This window comes from Sinohyriopsis cumingii, chromosome 19 (genome assembly GCF_028554795.1).
Source record: "Sinohyriopsis cumingii isolate HCF-2022 chromosome 19, ASM2855479v2, whole genome shotgun sequence".
Taxonomy (NCBI): Eukaryota; Metazoa; Mollusca; class Bivalvia; order Unionida; family Unionidae; genus Sinohyriopsis; species Sinohyriopsis cumingii.
Genome location: NC_142979.1, coordinates 42,220,544 through 42,245,297, shown reverse-complemented (window position 1 = coordinate 42,245,297; position 24,754 = coordinate 42,220,544). Strand labels below are relative to the sequence as shown.

The 24,754-nt window shown below is 36.1% G+C and overlaps 1 protein-coding gene across 2 annotated transcripts in view; it reads right to left on the bottom strand.

Moving 5' to 3' along the window:
• Positions 1–7,626: 7,626 nt before the first annotated feature.
• LOC149775572 (uncharacterized) overlaps positions 7,627–24,754 on the bottom strand; it is a 35,199-nt gene continuing 18,071 nt past the window's right edge. For both annotated transcript variants that reach the window (XM_089944019.1, XM_089944018.1), the window contains 2 exons: positions 23,063–23,210; positions 7,627–14,527 (listed from right to left, as the gene is read on the bottom strand). In XM_089944019.1, coding sequence (XP_089800145.1) covers positions 14,428–14,527; positions 23,063–23,210 — 248 coding nt within the window. In that variant the 3' untranslated portion in view covers positions 7,627–14,427. The remainder of the gene's footprint in view (positions 14,528–23,062; positions 23,211–24,754) is intronic.

Here is a 24,754-nt window from a genome sequence, read left to right as displayed (position 1 = left end):
CCCGTTTCGATTGTTCGTTAATAATCTCATAATCGGATAATATTTTTTCACTGTCGAGACCATCAGATAATTCAATTCCTTGATTTTTTAATTTTGAAATCTCGGCTAATATATTATTGATGTCTTCGATATTCATTATTCTTATAAAACATCTTGTTTTTAAATAAAAAAAAAATGAAACCCCGCGTATCAATCCCGAGGTGTTTAACAACACTGAATACTTTGTTTTCTTCCGGAACAGACAATTTATTGATTATAACGTTTCACACTGTCATGGCGACTTCGTCATGGTGACCTTGTCACTCGCTGATATTTATATATGAAAATCGAATTATGTGTCCGGTCCTTTTTGAGATCGCTGTTTGATATACTCGTTCTGCAACAAATCGTACTGAGGCCCTACAAATGTCGAAATATTTTCCTGCCGCATTCATGGAGTGAAATGTTTTTTCTTCGTGAGTTGTTGTATCAAACGATTTGACACCCCTTGCTTGCTTTGAGCACTTACCAGTTTGGCCTTTTTTAATATTTTCGCTTTGAGAGATAGCTTGCAGATTACACAGTCTGTTATCTCGATAATTAGAATTAATGTGATCAATAACGAGACCATCCTCGATTGGTCCGTTGAATACTTCAAATACCACCCTATGAACATAATACTTCTTCTTTCCGGCACCAAATGTCAAATACCCGTGATTATTTACGGTACCAACTGGTTTTTTTAGTCTACGATTTCTAACAACACCGTCGCGAGATGCCTCGTAATTGACGAGCAGGGGATGCGGCTGAAATTCTTGGTCCATTTATATAATAATACTACTTGTCTAATTTATTATTTGGTTTAATTATAAATCTTTCAACGTAGTCTTGGGGGGTTTTAATGACGAAATCGGCGGTGGGGTCAATGACGGCGTTTTTAATTCGCTTGTCATAATAGCGTTTTAGTTCCCTGTATCGCTTTCCGCCACAATTAATACACAACTGCGATTTTCCTCTTACACCAACGCGGCAAACCAAGCACGGGAGGGGGCCAAGAGAACCATTACGAACGCTTTGTAAATGATACCCGCAGAATTCACCTCTACATGATTTATTGCACGGGGTTATCGACCCAATCATCAACCATTTGCATTTATTCATTATACTATATTCTTTTATTTAAATACTTGTTTTAATTATATGGATGAGTTCGAGAGATTAGCAGCAATTAAGCCCTGGAAAAATATTAGGTTTAATCTCGATAGAGTCCTCAAGGACGTACCAAAAGCGTTAATAAACGATAAAACCCTGTTAAATAAAATACGCGATTGTATCGATGAATTCAAGCGTGATGGTGCATCTCATAGTTGGTCAACATTTCGAATTGATGGCGTTGTTGATGCTACCATGAACGACAACCGCGCAGCAACGATAATATCACAACTTGACGGTAAAAAGTATTTCTTCAGAGTAAAATTCATTGTCCGGGTGGAATCAGGTGATTGGATCATACGTGATAAATTTGAACCAGTTCTCAGCGACAAGAAAACAGTCATTGTCAGCCGCGACTCCAAGCCGGGGCTGTTAACCGGAATTGACAGACCATACTATGAACGAGCGTATCCTGAAACAGCAGTTGTTTATGGAATATACCCGTTAAATAAGAAACCTGATATCGGAAAACTAAAACCAATGAGACAGTCAACGGGGATAAATTGTGTAGCAGAACGAATAATAGAGCATTTTACAAATGCATGTCGAGGAAACAAATTGACTGATTTACGACGTAGCAAAATCAACCAGTGGGAACTAACCGTAAAAGAGCGTGGAGCAACCATCAGCGACATAGCGAGATTGGAAACGTCGTTGAGATTTCCAATAACCGTTACAACGATAACCGGTGAAGTATTATACGAATCGAAGTATAAATCAAATGGGGCCCCAATCAAAATTATTGATCATAACGAACACGCATGGACGCCCGCGATCACAATATTTCCACGGGATAGAACAGTAAAGTATATACCTGAAGAATTCTCCAAGGATGGTTTTCTCGCGGAGAGGAAACTATTTGATGCTATTGCCTACTTGTGTAAAAACGACCCTGTATCAGTGTGGTTACTTCGCAGCGCTGAAAACGATGCGGATACCTTTGATCAGTTTGTAAGACCAAACGGTGAATTATACCGCACTGAAGCATTTCACAACAAGATGAAAAAAACCGCCATAGAATTTGAAGAGCATGATGAACAACTGCTAACAAATTGTTTTACGATTCCATCGGTTGCAGCTCATGTTGCAGCAAGGAAAAATGCGTGGAGACCAACGCGCAGGGAATTTCTGCCGGATGTACAATCCAGTTGTTTGGAATACTATCACGGTGGATTATGGAACACTGAATACAACCGCGACGCTATGATCTCGGTTGATATGGTTGCCTGTTATCCAGCGAGTTTTCTCGGGTATGGATCCGCCGCTGAGTATTTCAAACGATTTGGACACCCCAGACATGAAATGACTCGTGTTGCTATTAATGGACCACTGCCTGATTTTGATTTAACCGGATTCGCTCGCATAGTATCATTTGAGTTCGCGGCAGGACTTCATCGCTGTTGCTATATTTGGATCGGTAGACACATGGCTGAAAAAAAGTGGTTGCCAATAGCGCTGCTACGGTATATGATTGATTGTGGCATGCTTGTATCTTTGATTGTCAGTGACGCGATTATATCATACCGGGCGCAGACTGAAGTCTGGTTACCAGAACCGGAGCGTCTAGATAGCATAATTGACGAGTCCAGAAAACACATCGATGCCGACGAGGAATATATCGTCGAATGGTCCAGGAGGATATTCAACCAACGAAACCGCGAGGCAAAAGATCTCGGTAGAAGAATAATTGGTAAGTTCACACAAGGTGGAAAAAATCACGACTACAAACGATATTGCTCACGGCTGATTATAGATGACGCGGAATATGATTTCATAATCAAGGACGCAGTAGCGAAAAATAGATACGTGAACTGCAAAACAGCTTTCTTGTCCAATGGAACGAGGTTGGGTACAGTTGTTACCTACAGCGATGGAGACAGCCCAGCATACCCGCATTTGAGGGCGTCTATGCTGGGTTATGCCGCTATCAATTTATTCTCGATGATAAATAGATTTCCTGACACCGCGGTTAGAGTAGCCGTTGATTCATTTTATATAGACGTAAAGTATAAGGAAAACGTAGCCGAGTTTACTAGTCCGGACGAGAGTTGGGGTACATGGAGAATTAAAAATGAAATACGACGCGATTATTCCCCGTCAGCGGATGTCACCGTTGAGAACGACTACTTACGCGGTGATAAATTGTCAGAATGGTCTGATGCACCACCGTGTTCTGATCCAATTTGTAGGCACAAGACGGTTTATTTAAGCGGCTGTGGCGGGTCAGGAAAGACGACTCGGGCAATTGAATTATTTCGAACGCGGGCAAGTATAATCGTGCTTACACCGACCCATAGACTAGCGCGAGAGATAAAACAACGAAATGTTGACGCCGTTACTTATCACAGCTTTTTTCGATACAGCGGCGGTGAGTGGACTCCTGATCGAATGGGTGAAAAATTTATTCCTGAGGTTATCATCTGGGATAAGATATCTACTGTTTCGTTAGACGTTTTACAAATGTTTCTTGAGTGGTTGCTGCTCGCGAATACAGCGGTAATCATGTGTGGGGATCATGGCCAACCACCACCATTTGTCGGCGAGGGTCCACATGATTGGTTGAGCGGGTTCGTGGACTATTATGAAGAAACCGATACTGATTACCGAGCACTTGATGAACAACTGCGCGAGGTTAACAAATTAATCAGATTACAGCCGGATAGAATTCAGTGTGAAATAATTCGCGAGGTGATTCCGGAAACGCCGTTAAATGAATTCTGGGAAACATGGAAACCAAACGATTTGATTGTAGCGAGTAGAAAGATAGTCAGAGACACACTTCAGCGGAGGTTGTTTACGTTGCATAAGGAAAAGTTTCCAACGCGTCCAGTACCGTTATGCTATAGACCCGCGGATACACGGCGGCAGAACATTGAAGTTGAAATCCCGGCCCCGACAGCGTCAGGGACAAAAAAACAAGTTCTCGTGCTGAATGATATCGTGCTTGTTGATATCAGCGTCGTCGAGGACGCGCTACGTGCTGATAAATCCCCGTGGACGCCAGGATACGCAACGACAATACATTCCTCACAGGGACTAACTATCACGGACACAATTGTTTGGATGGTTGATAATCGCATCGAATGGTCAAATCTAGTCTATCTTGCAGTGTCCCGAGTACGGAGGATAAATCAGCTTCGAAGAATTGTTATTGACGAAGCCAGTGACGGAGTCACCAACGACAACGACATCATCGATGCAAGCGTCATTGATAGAAAACTCTCGGGTTACCGCCAACAGGATAAAAAAAAACAGCGGCGTTTTGATATTGATGCCGAATTAATAATTGCGTTACGACAACAACAGAATAATCACTGCGCGAGTTGCAATTGTATAATGCGCTGGCGTTATTCGGATAAAGACGCTCGCCAATTTACCGTGGACAGGATCGATAACAGTCTCGGTCATGTCAAAAACAATGTGAGGTTGACTTGTCTTGAGTGCAATAGACGCAACGGCGCTAGTTAAGACCACGCGGGGGTAATTGAGTATCGTTAGGTATCACTTGTAGTTGCTCGCGTGTAAATCCGCGCCGAGGAGCAGTTGAATCCAGTCTATAGATCGGTGGTCTACCAGTTGATCGTGTTATCGTTGATATGTTATGTGTGGTAACACTCCAAATAGGATCAGTAGCTCTTTTTTTACCGCCTTCAAGCTCTCCTGGTTCATATAGATATCTAACAGTGACATCGCCGAGAATCGGCTTGGAAACGCTATCTATTTTTGATCTTTTGGGTATATACTCGTATTTAATCGCGTCGCTGGGCTTCATGTTGATTGCTCGGGTAATCTCGTTATTTAACGCGGCAATTACGCCTGGCAACCTTTTGACCCATTCACGAGATCGTTTTTCTTGGATGAATTCCTTCGCGTATTGATATCCAAATAACCGTTCAGCAAGAGTCCGATTGAATCGTTCAACAATTGCCTGATCACGATGTAGCGCAGTATGACCTCGTCGTGCCGCGAAGCTATGATGTTTTAGCGTTGATAAAACAGCGCCGCGAAATTCACTACCGGGATCAACTTGTAGTAGATTTGGCCAGCGCAGAGGACCTCTTCGATAAATTCTTTCAAACGCAGCGGCAACTTCAGTTGCTGACTTTGTTTTTAACGGCTCTGCTTGTTTGTATCGACTCGCAACATCAACTACGGTTAGCGCGTATTTGTAACCGTTGTCATGCGGCAAAAATAGTATATCAGCCTGATGAACTTCATTAGGTACGCTGACATCAAAGCGCGAGAAGTTGATTTGTTTAGGCGGTGGTAGATAAATTTGCCATATAGCCTGTTTGGATAACCAATTAGCCGCAGTGGCCTTTGTTACTTTTGCAGCGCTTGCAAGCTTACCAATTGCGGCCTTCCCCTTCCAGTATCCTCTCGGAGAATAATAGATGGATTCCATGTTGTTATTAATTACCAGCGCCCACCATTAATTTACCTTTCATAGCCGATTTTACCAACCATGAGGCCAATTTTTCTTTGACGGATTTATCGGGAATAGCATTTAACGCGTGAATTAATTTTACGTCCGCGATATGACGCTGTTGCAGATCGCTACTTTTGTAAGCAACATCATGAGCATGACACGCCTTATCGATAGCGTTTATTGGATACTCACCGGGTTTGGGCTGATTTTGATCATCGAGTCTGATATCTAATCGTGTTCCGGGGCCACAGTAGCTATATCCTGGGAGGTGCTTTTCTCCTGGATACTTTGCCCACGGGGTTCCGGGGAGTTTTGATAACCTGGCTGCAATATCACCTCCTCGCTTTTTTTTAAAACATCCCCGGGTTTAATAGAAATAAATCTAAATTTCTTTGTACCGCATTGTACACACTTACCAGTAAGGGCCGATCTGTTATTTCTTGTTGTAGCGGTTGTCATATCATTTGTACCAGTACGTACTCTACACTTCACACAATATAGATCCATAATTTATGTATAGAGATATGAATATAATTGATTTTTCGGCGACTAAAACAAGAGAACCAGTTAAGCATGTTGCAGCGTTACCAAACTCGATCCGGATGATTATCATCGGACCATCTGGATCCGGCAAGACGCAATTGTTACTCAATTTAATAATGAGATGGATGAAGTGGGATAAGTTGTATTTGGTTGCTCCTAGCGTAGATGATCAACGATGCTACGAGGTGTTGAAAGATTTCAACGAGAATGCATCAGCGATCGCTAAAAAAAATGTTATTGAGTTTATTACAGATATCAATGATGCACCAGGTATTGATGATATTGATGGCGACGTTAACAATCTAGTCGTGTACGATGATGTTATGTTAGACAATCAAAAAAACCCTGCTAGGATATTTTCCAGAGGCAGGCATAAAAACACTGACGTGATATATGTCACTCAACGATACACTCAGATTCCAAAAGTAATCAGAGACAACTGTAATATTCTTGCTGTATTCAACGGCGTTGATACACACACGCTACGAAATATTTGGCAGACATGGTGCGGCGGTGACATGGACTTTAATACTTTTCGAAACTTTTTTAGTCATGCTCAGTCGACCCCACATGGATTTGTAACGATAAATTTACATGACCCTCGGACACGATATCGTATCGGACTTGACCAAATATTCGGTTAGTTGTAAATAATTTTCATTGTAAATAACCACTTAGCAGCAGAGGGGGCGATGACATCGACGCGGTCGTCGATGTGCTTACCGGACGCTGACGACGCTGGGGATCGGCGCGCAGAAGGTGTTAATTAAACCAAATGACGATTGGACGATCCCCCGACGACGACGTCGTTTTTTTTTTTACCAGGCGCTGACGACACTAGATCGTTGAGTTGCAGAAAGTATTAATTAAGCCAAATGACGATTGGACAAAATGTCGGATTCGCCCCCTCTGCTGCTACACACACACACATTTGAAAAGTGGAACTATCACCAGTTTTCAGTTTATGACTCATGAGCTGATCCTCGTACAGTGAAACCCAGGGTCAAATGCCAAGAATGTTTATAAAGTTACAACATGGAGATCTCATAAGTTATGATCTATATGTTGGACCATTTGAAGGCAACAACATACACTGGCACAACGCAGTGGCGATGATGGCTCAAAAAGAATGCAAAGTGTCTATCTATGCAGTAAGAAATCCTATTTTTGAAAACAGGTGAGACAAAATCTAGGAGGAGTCATATTTGTTATGGTGGCCTTCCATGTTCCTTTTTAAAAACTTTGTTCTACACTGAATAAATATATAAAACTGCATATTTATCATTAAAACTGAATGATGCCAACAAGATCATTTTCTGCATGGCATTTACCTGATTGCTATTTCCAATCTTGTAATACCACCATTGTATAAATATGTTCATGTGCAGGTGGGTAATGACTCTAATAATGCAAGCTGAATAAAACACTGTAGCTAAACTGAAGGGAACAAAATACACCAGAAGAAAAATTGACTTATTTTATTGTGATATACTGTACATACATATTTGAAATAAATCTTTTATTTACAATAATTTATGCTAAACACTGATAAAAATAATACCCAAAACAATCAAATATACTGAATTAATAGTACAAGAAGTTCTGACAGAGGGACTGATTTTTCCCATTACATCATGTATAAACATCTCAGTAATGACAAAAACTCCTATATACTAGGAAATATCAAGCATCTATAATCAAAAAGTATCTTCTCCTCATAAGGAACATAATAAATTTGTGTAAAAAACAACAACTATGGTCTTCAAATTTCAATAACTTTCTGTACCTAAATTCATATCACTCTCTCTCTCACTCACACACACACACACACAGATATATATATATATATATGTGTGTGTGTGTGTGTGTGTGTGCATATATACCACTATCCTAATCCATGTGTCGATGTAAATGCTCCATAGAAAGGATGAAACAAAGTCAGAGGTAAGGCAAAGAAGAACTCACTTGCTATGCAATCAGAACTTAACACTCATCCCATTTAGAAATGTAAGGTTTATGCATTAAATTATAAACTGATACCTATATATCTATATACTTATATATAAAACAGATAAATATATAATTTTCATATAATATAAGGTAAAACTAAGGGAAATATCCACACAACATAGAAGTAGTAATGAAATAAAGGTCACAATTCTGTATAATCTATAAGCCCAAGCTGCAATGCAAATCTGTCCAAACATGTTACCATTCAGATGTTGGAATCTTTTCTGTCATTTCCTACTGCATACTTAACTAATAAATGACAAACTTATTAAGGAATATTTTTGTCCAGCTAGACAACAAAAATTCCAATGTACAATTTTTACAAGACTGTCACAGGACCTGGTGTTACTCTTGTTTGTTTGGACATCTTACAATCAATATTTGATTGCAACGGCCAAGTAGTTACGGAGAAAAGCTGTCATGGTTATTTATAACTTTAACTCAACATAAAGCAGAATGCAATGTGAAATTCTGACCATTTTAAAATATGTACATCTCCGAACTATGTCATCCGAAAATCTCATTAGAAATACATCTTAAAGGTCCATAAGAAAGTAAAGATGTTATATGACCACATTTAATTTATACCATTATCCATTAAATTTGTTTAGAAATAAAACCTCCGTGGTAGAAATAAGTTCTGGACAAATGCACAATGAATGATAGATTTCATATTCTGGATGAAGCAACATGTCATATGCAAAAGCAAAAGGGGGTAATTGTAGAGACATTGATCCTTAACACGATTACATTACAGTAAAACCTGTCATGAGTGACCTCTGCTATGAGCGACCACCTGTCATTTCCGACCACAATTGTAATGCACGGATTGATTTTACTATATAAACGCTCTGTTATGAACGACCACCTGCTGAACGCGACCAGCGACCGCAATTTCTTGGCAAAATATGCATTTTGACACTGCTATAAACGACCGCATCGCCAAAAAAAACCAACAGATTGACACCACTGACCTTAACTTAATCCTTTGTAAACACTAGAGCTAGGGATAAATGTAGCATGCAAACAAAGTGCACATTAAATAACACTATAGTTGAACAACCATATATCGAGATAAACACCTCCAACCATCATTTATTCCTTTGTAACAAAGACTGCATAAATAGTAAAGATTGCTCTAATAAAGTATTTAAAAAGAATTTGTCTTGCTACAGTACCAGTTTTGTGAAATTTACAACTCCAGCATACGGTGTCATTTGTAAACTGCAGTAAACCAGACTAAAGTACATGTCACTAACCGCCATTGTAGTGCCGAAGTCATGTGAATAGCCAGTAAGAGTAACATCAAAGGGAGTAATGATGGATATACACAGTCAATTTAGAGGTTTGTATTTTTCTTTATCTTTATGAAAACTCACAAAATGCCGGTAGTCCTTATGTCCCAGTGAGAAATCGTTTGAAAGGGCTTCAGTGTAGGTTTGAGTACATTGTTTGTCTTTCCAGTTAATCCATAATGCCTGGAGGGTGAATGAGCTCATTGTCTTTAATACTATTAAGTGAGAATCATTTCCAGATTTTTTTTAAATTATTTTTTATTTCTTTTGTTCGTGTTTCACCAAGTCACCTGGGTGCAAATGGTTGCAACCTTTGTTTATCGAGCTATAACGTTGTTGATTTAAACTTCGTCTCAGAATAAATGTATTGTTTCTCGAGTTAATTATGTCTTTTGGTTTCATTCATTGGTACATAATATATATTTATTCCACATTTCCCCAAAACCTGATCAAAACCGATAGTCTTTATAACGTCAACACTAATAACAATGGCAGAACCTCCGCTGAAACAAAGAAAAATTTTAACACTGGAAGAAAGGATTAATGTCATTGAAAGAAATGAAAAAGGGAGACCGCTCACAAAATAGCAGACAGCTTAAGCGTCGGTAAAACGCAAGTTCAAAATGTAATCAAAGACAAGAAGTCCATTAGAAATGAATGGCAGAAAGGTGCACAAGTACATAGGAAATATGCCATGGCACAACGGACAGTTTACGGAGATCTGAACGAGCGAGTATGGCAGTGGTTTTGTGTTGCAAGGAGTAAAAACATACCAGTAAGTGCAAGGCTGATTCAGGAAAAGGCAATAATTGAGATACATGTTCAGACCAAACAGCTGAGTAAAACATGTCAACAAAGATTTATAACTGAGTTCTTAAAAAACAAGTGAATAAGTGTATAGAATAAGATATATACATCATATCTAACTGTTCATTTTTTGTACATATTAATGTGATGTTGAAATATAAATTTTATTCTCGTTGTTTGATAGATGCATATCTTTATTATATAAAGATATTTTAAGAGGAATGCATGCAATATTTAACAAGATTTATGAATAAAGGATATGATACATGTACAGTGAGTATGGGTATTATTTATTTTTCAACAATGTTAACTATTGACCCTGAAAACAAGTCCATTTTCACACACCTCTTATGAGAGACCACCTGTCTTGAGAGACCGCTTTGGTTGGCAGAAGGGGCGGTCTCTCATAACAGGTTTTACTGTATCTACTTACAAAAAAAACCCAATAACTTAATAGGTTATGGTTTGTGCCCATATAATAAGATTAAATAGAGTACAACAAAAGTTTTATGAAAGAATCTAAGACTGACCAATATATTTCAAGCATGTAACTGTATTAAGAAACTAGTGAGAAATAACAAATAACAGAAATTGAATAATATTATTATACAGCAATTCCTCAACAACAACAGTAATGCTGATATTATTATCAATACTAATATTTATTAATTTGAGTCCAATTTGTCTAGATTTCAAGGTGAAGTACTTGTTTCACAAGCTTGAATGTAAATTATATGCATGCTCAGTTGCCAACCCTCATCCCAAACTATAATCCTTATCATCTATAAGACCCAGTAAGCTTTATAAGTATGGAAATGAAAGATAACGGTTTATTTTCCTCTTTTTCTTCGGAGCAGAAATCAAAACACAAGAAGTTTATTAATAACACTATATTGCAGTTTTGATAAATCTGGGTTTATATTAATTACATTTCCATAATATTCACAAAATGTTAGGAAATATTCTCAGAATTTGTTTAATTCTACTTGAGGATATGAACATGTTTTACATTTCTTTTGCAAAAATACAATGCATCTTGCATTGCAATTTAACATAAAAGAATCTGTTATGTTCTCAACCAGAGTATAAAGATTATTGCAAATGTATATGCATTTTCTTACTGAAAAATCTAAACAATCTCTACCAAAAAAGAGCTGATATAAATACCACTCCAAATGTCCCCATTTACAAAGCTATTAGTACTTTATCTCATCACACACATTTCTCTTGTTCTTCAGTAAGTGCCAAGATTTATGAGTTTGACATATCATCATAGAGCATAAATCAGTGATGACCAGTATAAACTTCTTTTTGAAAAGAATATAAATAAATATTCCATACCTGTTTGTTTTACAATGTATCACCATATATACTCACTTATAAGTACAACTGCAAACTACACAGACCCAGATCTGCCATTGCATAATGCACCAGCAGATTTGGTTTTCTGCAGTCTGCTATAAGTAATAAGTAGATCAAACAACAAAGACCCTGATTTGATGCCTTATGCAACAGCAGATCAGGATCTAGGTTGTCTGACTTCAAAGTGAGTATATATGGTACTCATAATAAACCTATTTAGAATCAAAGAGATTGAGACTTGCACTAAACCTTAGATAATCAATGTGAATACTGAAGCTAAAAGCAGACAAACTAAACTTTTTATTCTGCTCAAGAAAAAAGTACATATTTACTTTAACTTCTACATTAATGTGTTCTTCATATACCCTATTAATCTGTTCTTTATACACACATTGATCTAAACATTGTGGAGTCATATTAATACTCTTCCCCACATAAGTGACCTATCTCCAAAACTTAGATAACCATTCCTTATTTGCATAATACATCTTATAAAATCATAATATTTTATACTGACATTTACCCTATGTGTAAACTATGGTTAAGTTTTAAGAGTACTGTATGTACTTGCTTATAAGTCAAAAGTCACTGCAAACATCAATGAGCCTGATCTGCCATAGCATAATGCACCTGCAGATTAGGGTATATGATGTTTGTTCTACTGATTACTCGTTACTCCTAACAAACTGCCCATACTGAGATCTGTTGGCACATAATGTTATGGCAGATCTGGGTCTGTGCAGTTTGCAGTGGGACATGACTTACAAGTGAGTACAGATGGTATGCTGAAAATGTCGTAAACAATGAGTGTCATAAACAATGGGTGTCATAAACAATGGGTAAAAATATGTTCAAGCTGTGATGAGTTGAAGTTACATATATGATGTCTAGTGGCTGTTTCCTAGGTGATGGCCATTAGTTCTGAATGTCTGACAAGCTTCCAGTATGCCTATAAATCATATGTTACAAACTTTTAACAGAAAATGTGCTGGTTGGTGGTCCAAACATATCACCATGTGTTGGGGTTTCATTGACTTAAGGGGATATACTGAATAAAACTTAACAGAACTTTTCCTGCCAAACTGTAATGGAATGAGAAATTTCTGTCAAAATGGATACTAGATTTACTCATGAACAATATATGACTGCACACAGTGCAGACCACAAACTGCTGATGATGCTGAATATTTTGTTAGGGTCTACATTGCTCTATAAGCTAACTGGAGATTTGTAAAGAATGCAGTTTATGTAAGAATTCTTTTATCTTTTTGAAGCCTATTCCTTTTATTTATTTTTCTTATATCTTTTTAAGAATGTTTACATCTTTACCTTCACATTTTTTCTGAGGATTGTATGTCTTTTTACATTTATCATTTTCACTTTCATTATAGAGTGAAGATTATACTGATAAGCTATAAATACAACAACTAGTGTAATGGCCAAAAAACCCTGAGAAATCAAATAACAATATTCTCACCATTTATGCTGTCATAATCTTTTATCTTTGATTCAAGAGGATTGAATGTATTATTACCTTTACTATTTTAGCCAGGATTGTGCTGATATGTGACACACACACACACACAAAGATACACACACACACACACACATAATCTGCCAGCACAGCATGTGATGACCAAACATACATACACACATAATCTGCCAGCACAGCATGTGATGGCCAAACATACATACACAATCTGCCAGCACAGCATGTGATGGCCAAACATACATACATACACAATCTGTCAGCACAGCATGTGATGGCCAAACATACATATGTACACAATCTGCCAGCACAGCATGTGATGGCCAAACATACATACATACACAATCTGCCAGCACAGCATGTGATGGCCAATTTGAGTCCACATCATTTGGAATCGGCAGATTATACTCAGCTAATTAAGGTAAAGGAATGGCTCAGAAATCGAGTAACATCTATTCTAATAGTTTACAACTGCAGGGTCTTGGCAGTCAGCAACATGACCTTTCTCCTGTGATCTCAGGAGATATAGAATAACTTGGCAGTCAGCAACACGACCTTTCCCCTGTGGTCTCAGGAGATATAGAATAGCTTGGCAGTCAGCAACATGACCTTTCTCCTGTGGTCTCAGGAGATATAGAATAGCTTGGCAGTCAGCAACATGACCTTTCCCCTGTGGTCTCAGGAGATATAGAATAGATTGGCAGTCAGCAACATGACCTTTCTCCTGTGGTCTCAGGAGATATAGAATAGCTTGGCAGTCAGCAACATGACCTTTCGCCTGTGGTCTCAGGAGATTTAGAAGAGCTTGGCAGTCAGCAACATGACCTTTCTCCTGTGGCTTCAGGAGATATAGAATATACAAAGCACCATCCTACATGTTGTGCGAGGCATCTAATGGAAGCTCTCATTCTGGCTTAGATGCATTGTGCTGTTAATATGACAAATCTGTAATTTAAAGATTTCAAGTTTGTAACCTTTATCTGTTTTATGTGATGCTACTTAATTTATTGGTAATCAATACCCTGATCTGAACGTGAAAATATACAACAATTAACTGAGGTCTTAATTATTTGCAGCATGGACAGGCCTTCCAAGAAAATATATCTACAAGTGAACAAATTAGAGAAAAATCTGAAATTAGTGATATTTTCACAAGTCTAATTAAGCTTCTCCAAGAGGAAGGATCATTGATCTGGTCTGATGCATCATGCTTGAATTTTCCATTTTTAAATTAATAAATTTCACTTTGAAACATAATGGCATTCCAATTCTTCTATTTTCAGTATGGCACTGACAATACATCAGCAATCTGTAGATGGTGATGTGGCAAGTCTTCTAGCTATCAACTCTTGTGCTGTTTCTTCTTCAATAGCTCTATCTTTTTCTCTTTTACTTTTTTGCCTGCAAGAAAGTAAAAAAAAAAATCAATGTTCCTCAATTTGCTTTGAGCTCCAACCATTCTCATGTTTTTCTAATTAACCAAGAGGAATTTTTGCTTCCTCATTATATAAAATAATTAATTAACCTGCAATTTGTCATGACATGATAGGGTATTAAGTCTGCAAGATTGACAATACTTTCAATAAGGTACAAAATTCAGAGTACAAAAGATATGGACTGCCATGGGTAATTTCTGTTAGCTGATTCATCCAAGATCATTGAATCTGATAATAACGTCAGCTTTTCCTGAACAGTGGTAGCAACCAAATGAATTCATACATTTCCTATCACATTTCTTTGCTTGGGAAATTAAGTTTCGTGTTCATTGTTTGAAGAAAAAGATTGCAATTCCAAATTGATAGTTATACATATCTGCATACATGATTTGTTCCGAGTTGACAGAAAGAACAAGCTTAATATGGTGAAGGGATACATTGATGCCAGATGGCCTTGATGTATAAGTCACATCAATCAAATTTTTCCTGACTCGGTCCACAAGATGAATACGGCATTTGTATTTATTAAATACATCCTTTTTAAAGCTTTCTAAATATCTGAAGGAAGGACTATTAACTTTCCTGAAATGAATATCCTCACATCCTGTAATGATTAATAGGGATTACAGGAAAGGGTGTGCGTGTGTGATTAGGATTTTTAATGTAGCTTTAACAATTTTTCAGTCGTATCAATATGATGTTTGCAGTGTGGCAGTTTATAGTGATGTCTAGCACTGGGGCATCATGCTGCATGGGGAGAGAGAGGTGTGACCATTTAGTCATAGGACTCCATTCAATGGAGCCTAATTAAGCAACTAAGATACGACAGACAAGCCCTCCTCTGAACTTATCAAATTAAATTACTGCTCTCCCATTTTAGTAAGACATGATCTGCTTGACACCTTCACTGGGCTAAGTGCTTTGAGAGGGTACTGCTCCTACTTTATACTGTTACTCAACCCTATTATTTTCTATCCTAAGGACAAACCTTAAACATAACCCTTATGGCTCATGGAAATGAGTGTGTAAGAGTGACCATCAGGGATCGTGGAATATAATGGTTCTCCAAAGAAAAAGATCCTATGCAAACCTGGAATCAAGGAGTGCCCTTCTCTATGGAGGAGACAAAGCCCATACCCCTTCAAAGAATCTTCTTCTGACAAAGCCCATACCCCTTCAAGGAATCTTCTTCTGAGTTACCAAGAGTCGAAAGAATAATTCCATACCCTCCTGGCTTCTAGGGGTGCTCTTCAATTATCTTCTTCTGAGCCACTAATGACCAAGAGAAGAATCTCACACTCTCCTGGGATTGAGATGGAGTCTTCTGAGTCTGAAGAACTTGAGATGAATCCCGTATGCCCCTGTGATTGAGAGAGGAGGAAGAGCTTTAGATGAATCCCATATGCGCTTGTGATCGAGAGGAGGAAGAACTTGAGACTTGAGATGAATCCCATATGCCCCTGTCACTGAGAGAGGAGGAAGAAGGGCTTTTCTTCATCTACATCTAAGTGTGCTGACATGTATAGCCTATTGTGTGCTGAAAAATGGCATTAAATCCTATAACAACAACAACAACATTGTACCTTAATTTCATTTCTGACTCGGTTGAGTGACGATTAGCTCTTGCTACTTCACAAATCTTTGACAACTTATATTTGAAATATGAGACTGAGACAAGAACTTAGACTGATTTCTGAATCTTTGGCAGAATGACGTTTCTCATTTAATAACTTCAATGGTCGATAGAGAATATGTCCAGAAATTAGTTCAAAGTACTAAACTCTAATGATTCTTGAATCAATTCACTAACGGCAAACAACAGTAAATAAATACCCTTGTCCCAATATTTTTCGGGTTCAAAGCAATATGAAGAATCATATTCTTCAAAGTTTGATTAAATATTTCCAATTTTTTTTACCTTGACCAGTCTGGAGAGATTTAGAAAGGCTGTTAACTGTACCAAAAAAAATAACTAAGGTTTTAGTCTTAATATTCCTCAAAGTAGTTGCCTCTGGAAATCTTGTGGATGTTCACATAATGGTCAGTAAGTATTGGTTGCCTGACTTTGTCTTGTGTAAGACACTGACACAGTCTACCATTATTCTGCTCAATGGTTCAACAAATGCAGGAATCGGCTGCAGATGAGCCTTAGGTATCTTCTGATTGGGTTTTCTTACCATTTGCCAAATGTGACAAGATCTACAGTGTCTACAAACATCACTTTAAATTTTCAGCCAATGAAAATGACTCGAGATCTTGTGGTAAGTAATATTGGACTACAATAATTTTTAATTCTTGCTTAGTTAAAAATAACTTCACATCAGAAAGATCATATTGTCTGGCAAGCTGAAGCAATTCATCCTTTTTCAAGGACTTCAACCCTTCCTGGGTCGAATTTCAAGAAAACTCTCCATTTTAGAGGACATTATGAAAGCCTTTTAGTTTCACTAAATACTTCTCAAATACATAAAATTAAGTACCAAGACTAAAAAAATTCTGAAACAAAGTGAATTTAAATTTCAAAGTTTTATGTTTTTTGAAATATTATGAAGCAATTTGTATCCCAGACAAGTGCACCCAATGTTCTGTTATGACTCTATGGTCTTAAAGTAATTAACAGAAAAAAGCAAAAATAAAAAAAAAAATGTTGTAAAATTCAACAAATAATTTATTTCCCTAGAATAAGAAATGGAAATTTAAAGAGAACATATAGCAATGTGTATTAAATACCAAACTATCTTAAAAGTTCTATAGCAAGTCCAAAAGTATAGAGTATTCCAAATGAATTCCTGTGGTGATCTGAATAAATTCCAACCTTGAAAGTGCTGATGTAACAAGAGCCTGAATAGTGTTGAAGTGCTAACAGTCTTGCTGCATTGCAATGATACAATCCAAGATGTCCTTGAATGAATTCACAATAATCTCAAAATAGTGATTTAGTCAGATAATATTACTGAATACTTTGTAATTCAAGTCAATAACTTAAATAAATAAATCCACTCAAATATTAACTGAAACACAACTTAAATTGATTCCACTAAGACTGATGTTAAGATATGGAATGAGTAATTCTGAAGTAAACAACATTTATATAAAAAACTAAGACACAATAACAGAACCAGGATGAGGGTCATTTCCCCATCAAATTCATTAAAAAAACTTGCTTATTAGAACATTCTTAATTTTGTTTAAAAAAATAGAACTTGAACTCGACATCTGTAAACATGTTTATCTCCAAGTGATAATGATCTGAAAATATAATCTAACATCATAGACAAATATTAGCAATGTAATACACTGTTTACAAAACAACAAGACATTAGTCAGATAGGCCCAAATCCTACCCTCCTACCCTCAATTATGGACAAAGGTCAATCACACAGTACATATTAAATATACTTAACACAGAATAGAAATTTCTATATGTATTGTCTTTGAAAATGAAGCATACATATGACCATCTTAAATTTTGGTACCAATCTGCAAGCTACACCCAATGCAAACATCATATACCCCAATCAACTCTCACATAATGCACCACATATCTGGGTCTATGCTGTTTGTTACAAATGATTGCATAAAATAATGTACACCCGGATAGACCTACAGATGCATTAAGCAATGACAGATCTGGGTCTATTACATCCATCAGACATGTATATAGTATACAATTTTGTAGACCCTGCTAGATATTCTGGTTAATTATGCAATGAGAGATTTAGGTGACTGCACTTTGTTAGACATTATCTGTATAGCAAACAATTTTGTAGACCCGGACAGATTTACAGGCACATTATGCAACGACAGATCTGAGTCTATGCTGTATGTTAGACATTATCAGTATAGCATATAATATTGTAGACTCAGATCTGCTGGTGTATTATGCAATGACATACCTAGGTCTATGCTGTTTGCTCAACATTATCTGTATAGCATACAATTTTGTAGACTCTGATCAATCTGCTCTTTGTTATGCAATGAAAGATCTGGGTTTATGCGTTTAGTTTGCAAATATTATAGTCCCAAATCTACTTTTGCATAATGCACCAACACAACATGGTCTGCACTTTTGGCTCTAACTGGTATGCTGGAAAATATGGTATATGGCCTTCATATCATGATAAAGGAGATTTTGAAAACAATGTACATGATGGTCATACATGTATTAGCCTTTGATAACTATAAAGAACACTGACCGAACAGCTAAATGAGGCATGTTAACAGGTTAAATATTCTCTGGGTTCTTCTTGTGCCAGATAATCTATGTAAAATTAAACATCTGTATCAAACACCAGATAACTGATATAAAATTAAACATCTGTATAAAACACCAGATAATCCTTGTACAATTAAACATCCATATCAAATACCATATAATCCATGTAAAATTAAACATCTGTATCAAATACCCAATGATCCATATAAAATTAAACATTTGTAGCAAACACCTGATAATCAATGTAAAATTAAACATCTGTATCAAACACCAGATAATCCATGGTAAAGTTAATCTACAGTAAATTAAACAACTGTATCAAACACCTGATAATCCATGTAACGTTAAACATCTGTATCAAACACCAGATAACCCATGTAAAATTAAACATCTGTATCAAACACCAGATATTCCATGTAAAATTGAACATTTGTATCAAACACCAGATAATCCATGTAAAATTAAACATTTGTATCAAACACCAGATATTCCATGTAAAATTGAAAATCTGCATCAAACACCAGATATTCCATATAAAACTAAACATCTGTATCAAATACCTGGTAATCCATGTAAAATTAAACATCTGTATCAAACACCAGATATTTCATGTACAATTAAACATCTGTATCAAACACCAGATATTCCATACAAAACTAAACATCTGTATCAAACACATGATAATCCATGTAAAATTAAACATCTGTATCAAACCCCTGATAAACCATGGTAAATTAAACATTTGTATCAAACACCTGATAATCCAAGTAAAATTAAACATCTGTATCAAACACCAAATAATCAATGGTAAATTTAACATCTGTATCAAACACCCGACATTCCATGTAAAACTAAACATTTGTAACACACACTTGATAATCCATGTAAAATTAAATATCTGTATCAAACACCAGAAAATCCATGTTAAAAAAAACCATCTGTATCAAGCACCAGATATTCCATGTAAAATTAAACTTTTGTATAATCACCAGATAATCCATATATAATTAAACATCTGTATCATACACCTGATAATCCATGTAAGATTGAGCATCTTTATCAAAAACCAGATAATCCATGTAAAACTAAGCATTTGTATCAAACACCTGATAATCCATGTAAAATTAAACATTTGTATAATCACCAGATAATCCATATATAATTAAACATCTGTATCATACATCTGATAATCCATGTAAGGTTGAGCATCTTTGTCAAAAACCAGATAATCCATGTAAAACTAAACATTTGTATCAAACACCTGATAATCCAAGTAAAATTAAACATCTGTATCAAACACCAAATAATCAATGGTAAATTTAACATCTGTATCAAACACCCGACATTCCATGTAAAACTAAACATTTGTAACAAACACTTGATAATCCATGTAAAATTAAATATCTGTATCAAACACCAGAAAATCCATGTTAAAAAAACCATCTGTATCAAGCACCAGATATTCCATGTAAAATTAAACTTTTGTATAATCACCAGATAATCCATATATAATTAAACATCTGTATCATACACCTGATAATCCATGTAAGATTGAGCATCTTTATCAAAAACCAGATAATCCATGTAAAACTAAGCATTTGTATCAAACACCTGATAATCCATGTAAAATTAAACATTTGTATAATCACCAGATAATCCATATATAATTAAACATCTGTATCATACATCTGATAATCCATGTAAGGTTGAGCATCTTTGTCAAAAACCAAATAATCCATGTAAAACTAAACATTTGTATCAAACACCTGATAATCCATCCATGTAAAATTAAACATCTGCACCATACACCAGATAATCCATGGTAAATTAAGCATCTGTATCAAACAGCAGATAATCCATATAAAATTAAATGCTACCAAAAAAAAAAGTTGTTGAGGCCACCATAGCTGTCTCAAGTGCCAGAAAAGTGCTATCAAACTAACATAGGTTACAGCTGAATAATACCTATAAATATTAAACTCAAGGATTAGGTATGAAGTTGTTGTTGTTGTTGTTTTAGGGTTTAACGCCATTTTTCAGCACACAATAGGCTATACATGGCGGCCAGTATTAATGGTGGAGGAAGAACCCGGGAAAACCCCGGAAAGAACCACCGACCCACAAGAAGCTACTGGCAAGCTTTCTCACATACCCACATAGGCTGAATCCGAGACTCGAGATTAGGTATGAAGACCTGCCAACCCTAAACAGACATCGTTAATAAGGCAGTCAATAGTTTTGTCATTAGTTAGACCAAGTTTAAAGTGGATGTAATGAACAATCATGTACTGCTATTGTTGACTTGGAAAACAGGTTTAAAATGTTTAGAAGTATTGTCAAGGCAACTTTATGATCATCTAAAAGGATTAAAAAGAAATATTTTGCCTTAAACACATCCTGTTCAATTTGAGAAACTGCAGCTACAAACCCAGATTCGCAAAACCTATCATAATACTCAGCCTTTTAAATTCATGTTTCAGTGCCAATCATCACTCACCCACTATGAGCAATATTCAAACTGACACACAATATCCAATAAACGAACCTGCCTTCTCTGTTTGCTTTTTCCATGCACTGTTAAGTATCTAATATTGCTTTTTATATACATCTGTAATGTACGTTTGTGTTTATGAAGAGGCTGATTGTCCCCAGCACCTGTTTTCATTCGCTGGATGACTTTCCAAGACTTTGTTTTAACATAGAAGCAATGCTCACCATCCAGCCGTTCTGCATGAGTAACATGGTTAAATTAAAGTGTCTGAGGTATTTCCAGTTAAGTTAGTCTGGTTCCCTAACCAACTCCACTGATTATAAAATCTGGAACCAGAACAAATCCAGGCACACTAATATCAGGATTTTACTGCAATTACTGAATTTTCATATTTTTGCCCTTTGCTCTGCAAGTCTTTAAATTAAGAGTTATGTCAGAAAGCCTTAAAGTCAACCAAAAGGGGCTAGTAGATTTCCAACTGACATGCTACATTTCTGTTTTTAACACAATGACAAGGATCAAAATGCCTTGATGCGCAAAATTTTTGTAATATTAAACAATGCCAAGATTACCGATGCCAAATACAAGCATCCAAATACAAAAGTAAACTGCAACATGTCACATAAGAGCAAAAGACTCATTAAAGCACAATATTTGTGTATTATTACAACCCTATGCTCAAAAAATAATAGAAAAGAGTGAGAAGCAACAAGTTTTGTAAATTTCAACAAATAATTTATTTCCCTAGTAAACAAGGTGAAAATGTGAGAAAAGGAACTTATGGTATAGAGAATTAAATCCGAAATAATCACAGAATTACAAATACAAATCCTAATGATTACAATTCTGAATAAACTTTAGTGGAAATTCTAATTAAATCCTATGCTGGAAGTGTTGATGTGCCTGTGGTGGCCCATATAATGTTAATGTGTCAACAGTCTTTTGTTGGATCACAATAATACAATCCAAGAATTAAATCCTTATTTGAAGCTTCACTATAAATCAAAGTTACTATTTCCAAGAATGTTATTTTTGAAGAGCACTTTGTATTTCCAGAGAAGAAACATTTGAATGAAATAATTTGAATAAATCAATTCCAGCCCCAAAGAACTACTGAACACAACAATAATACAACAGATTCTGCCTGAAGATCTTATAGCACAAATAATTATTTTCTTGAAAAACATGATCATATAGTCCTCTAGCTGACCTCGTGTCACAAGCAGCACTCTGTAAAACAAAACTATTACCTAATGGAAAGTTTCCTTTTGGAAGGCTCCAAATGTTTACAAGATAAAATCTTAGTTATAATCATAAGTCTATTTCTAAATTATAATATGAAATGTGTGTAAACAACAGGTAGAACCAGCAATTCATGGGGAATTTCCAAAGTTCCAGACTCAGGTTGAGATAAACATGTTTATTACAAAACCAAAATCAATGATTCAGGTCAAGTAGAAAATAAACTTGATTTAGGACAAGAATGTCACAATATCAGTAGTATATAAAGAAATTAAAAAATTAAAACATAACCAACAAGCAAACAATGCAAATTAAATATACATAAGAGTGCTTGACATTTTCTCATATAATTCACTGTGTACATTAGTTAACCATGACTCACTGCGTAAAAGAAAAATATCAGTAATCCTGCAACTGCAATTATACCATCCCAAGAAATTCAACTCATACACATAGTATACTGTGTAGACCCTTTCACATTTTGTCTTTAAATTGCAGATATGCACATCATCTACACATCAAGTTTTGTCCACACTATGATAGTCACTCACCTCTTCCTGGCTCCATAAACAATAAAGAAAATAACAATGCCCATGAAGACAAATGCACTGGCAATCCCTGCATAACCCCCTGGTGACACAGTTATCTCCTTCTTCTCTTCCATTTTTAACAACCGTGCTTCTGGAACTGAGGAACCCTCTGAGGGAAAGAAAAGAAATTTAATGACGGTACATGTAATTGATATTTCTAACTTCCAAAAAATCTAGTCTGGCCAAATACAATGGCTACTTGTTATCCCCGATTTAAAGAAGCACAAACCCCCTCTGTCCATTACCACATATCCTAAACAGTAGGATGGAACTTAATGCAGCTCTAAAGTTATTGTGGCCCTGTCATAAACAATTGCGAGCACAATTTCATCCTTGGCACCTACCCTAAAAATCCATGTGAGAGGTACAACATCAAGTGTACACAAAGTTCCATGACATTTTCATATATTTTATGAACAAATGCCAGAAATCAGACATGGCCAGAAGACGCATCTTGTAAATGATGGATTTTACATTACGACCCCAGGGTTACTGTTTGTGGGTGAGGCATTAGAAGTATGCAGTCAAAATTGTTGGGACCTGAGATAGCAAGCCAATGCAGTTGCTCCATTTTAAGTTATTGTATTTAGAGCCATTGTTTAAAGTTCAAGGTGATAGAGTGCAGGTTATCATACTCTATCAATATAGCTAACAAGATAATGCCAAAACACTACTCTATCAATATAGCTAACAAGATAATGCCAAAACACACCAAGGTGCCAGCTTGAGCAAATTCAATTCCTTTTTATTCCTAAATAAAAACATTTTACACTGATCCCAAGATTGTAAAATGCTGTAGACATGAATCAATCCATTCATATTTGCTGAAGATGCTACTTATTGCAAAAATCTTGATCTATAGTTTTGACCTTGAATTGATGGTCATGAAATGATGGTTAAAGAACTTATTTATGGCATAAATGTACTGCCAAATTGCCATGTTTGTTCTCAATTTGTTAGCTATGGCATTTGTACATTTATGCAGCTAAAATGACAAGTTTGTTATCAATTTGCTAGCTATAGCATAAATGTACTGCCAAATTCCTAAGTTTGTTATTATCTCATTAGTATTTGTTAGAGCATTCCAACAAATGATGATGAATGGACAGCAGATGACAGGTCATGGCATAAGCTCTACTGGTCTTAAGGCATAAAAAAATGTAAGCAATCTAAAAGCTTTACTAAAACTAATGAATAAAAGCTAGTGTAACACATAGTAATCTAACACATAGTAATCTACCACATAGTAATCTAACACATAGTAATCTACCACATAGTAATCTAACACATAGTAATCTACCACATAGTAATCTAACACATAGTAATCTACCACATAGTAATCAACCACATAGTAATCTACCATATAGTAATCTACCACATAGTAATCAACCACATAGTAATCTACCACATAGTAATCAACCACATAGTAATCTACCACATAGTAATCTACCACATAGTAATCCAGGGTAAACAATTATTTGACATTACAGCTAATGCTGCACTTCAATATTTCTATAATGTGTTAAATATATGGTAGGTTAGTTCAAATATATTTTACTGCCATAAGAACTTACAAGTTCCTCCCCACTATGTTGTAAAAAATCTAGATTTACATACATGTATATATTTTACTGCCATAAGAACTTACAAGTT